Genomic DNA, 1,939 nt, shown 5'->3' with positions numbered 1-1,939 from the left:
TAAACAAAAAATACACCATCTATATGAACAATATATGGCACAGATATAATTCAGTCGAGTACAAAAAAGCTGTGGTCTTTGTCCAAATGTAAACGAAAATCAACTCATCGCCAAATGAATACAAGGGTCTGGGGTTAAAAAGAACAATGGCTTATGGCCAGGAAAAGCAAAAAAAACACCACAACTCCAATGGGCTTCTCTTCTAATAAAAGTCCAGCTAGGAGTACATGGGTTCGCGTGCAGCTTCAACGAAGCAAACATCTTGCCATGCCACACAAGTTCTTACCCTCCCTGAGATAGACCAACCATATAATCCATGAGCAGAAACCTGCACTGAAGTAAGAACATAAGCAACGGTTTGACAGATAATCAAAGTTCAAAAAGGCGCTATTAATCATGCGCTTATGCATGCCTACGCACAAGGTGCTGGCATAACGCCTCGCTTTGGCCATGTGCGCTCGGAAAAGCATGACTAGGCTGAGCACCTTTCCTGCTGAAGCACGATTGGGCGCGCGGAATGCCAGAAATCACGTGTAATGGCGCAGAACGGCGGGAAGGGGGTCAGCAGGAATTAGAAGGCAAGGCAGGCAGGCGCGGGACGAGAGCCAAAAGCCCAAAATTATGGCTCGTGTTAGGGTTAACCTTGGCTCTCCTCTCCTTGCGTCGCCGGGCCTTCCTCGCGCTGCCACGGATCTGAAGCTCGTCCTCGCCTCGGTCGGAACTCCTTCGTCTCGCGCCCTCCTCACGCCGCCGGCTGCTGGACGCCGACCTTGCCCCGCCACGGATCTCGCGCCCCTCCTCGTGCTCTTCTTCTTTTCAGGCAGGCAAACCCCGAGCCCTCCCTGTCCCCCCCTTTGAGCTATCTGCCTCGGTGCCTCCCTCTCCTCTTTTGTCTTGGTTTGCTGTTGCTGCTGCTATTTTGCTGCTGCTCACTGCTGGTGCTGCTCCCTCTGTTGCTGGTCATGCTCTGTCGCTGGCTGGCCAGCTACTGCTACTCAAATTTGGTGCCACTAGCTGCTAGCTGCTGTTGTTGGCTGTGCTAATGTGTGGTGCACTTGTGCTGTGCTATTGTGTTGTGTATTTGTGATGTGCTGCTTTGTTGTGATGTGCTTGTGCTATTAGCTATGTATGGCTATAATCTGCTATTAGTATATACGTGAGCACATGGCTATGAGAGCGATATACTGACAAGGTATTTATCTGTTCAATGATTATATCCCACTCCAATTTACATTTTAGTTGTATATAGATGGGCACATGGCTATAATCTGCTACATGGAGAGCTATGTATTGACATTCCTATGTTTTCCCAGCTGAAAACTACTTCCCCAGCGATCCCAGCTATGTCCTGCTGGCTTGTCCGTATGGTGTCAGTACAGTATTGTACGGGATACTTAGGCGCGCGCCTAAGCAGCGCATAAGCGAGCTAGGCGCAAGTAGGTCCCAAAACGAACAATTTATCCTAGTGCCTTTTTGAACTTTGCAGATAATGTGAGTAGGTCAGGTGATTTTATCTCCTGGAGAAAGAAGTTGATATGTGAAGACGGAAAGAGAGGACCCAGACGGTGATCAAAACATCCCAAGTACGACTCGCCCTCTCCTCCCTCTGCTCCCTCCTGTGTCACCCCCGCGCGGCGACCGGGGGCCTCCAAATCCGGCGCCTCTAGCCCCCTCCCCTCCCTCCCCCGCCGCCGCCCCGGGGCTCGGACGGGCAAAGCCCGACTGGAGCCGGCGGCGGCGGGGCCCTCGCGTTCCCATGGTGGCTAGGGTTGGCGCGGCGCTGCCCCTCCATCCTGGGCGCGGCGCGGGCGCCGGGCGTCGCGGCGCGGAGGCGCACGGGGTCGTGGTGGGCTCCGGTGTTCCTGTCGGGCTTCGGGCGGCGTGGTTGGTGGCGGGGCGTGCGGTGGTTGCTGCGGCGGCGGGGATGGCACGCCAGATT

General features: G+C 54.2%; 2 protein-coding genes across 3 annotated transcripts in view; both read right to left on the bottom strand.

The window, feature by feature from the left end:
• LOC123097795 (lipid phosphate phosphatase gamma) overlaps positions 1-1,939 on the bottom strand; it is a gene marked incomplete at its 5' end in the record, with an annotated part of 5,361 nt that continues 3,422 nt past the window's right edge. Inside the window, 1 exon segment of one of the 2 annotated variants that reach the window (XM_044519621.1) lies at positions 1-333. 2 annotated transcript variants of the gene reach the window in all.
• LOC123097796 (serine/arginine repetitive matrix protein 1) overlaps positions 1,087-1,939 on the bottom strand; it is a gene marked incomplete in the record, with an annotated part of 2,684 nt that continues 1,831 nt past the window's right edge. The window contains 1 exon segment of the mRNA XM_044519623.1: positions 1,087-1,939. Coding sequence (XP_044375558.1) covers positions 1,664-1,939 — 276 coding nt within the window.

Source organism: Triticum aestivum, chromosome 4D, assembly GCF_018294505.1.
Source record: "Triticum aestivum cultivar Chinese Spring chromosome 4D, IWGSC CS RefSeq v2.1, whole genome shotgun sequence".
Taxonomy (NCBI): Eukaryota; Viridiplantae; Streptophyta; class Magnoliopsida; order Poales; family Poaceae; genus Triticum; species Triticum aestivum.
The sequence above is the reverse complement of the archived record's forward strand: the minus strand, read 5'-3'. Positions and strand labels throughout refer to the sequence as shown.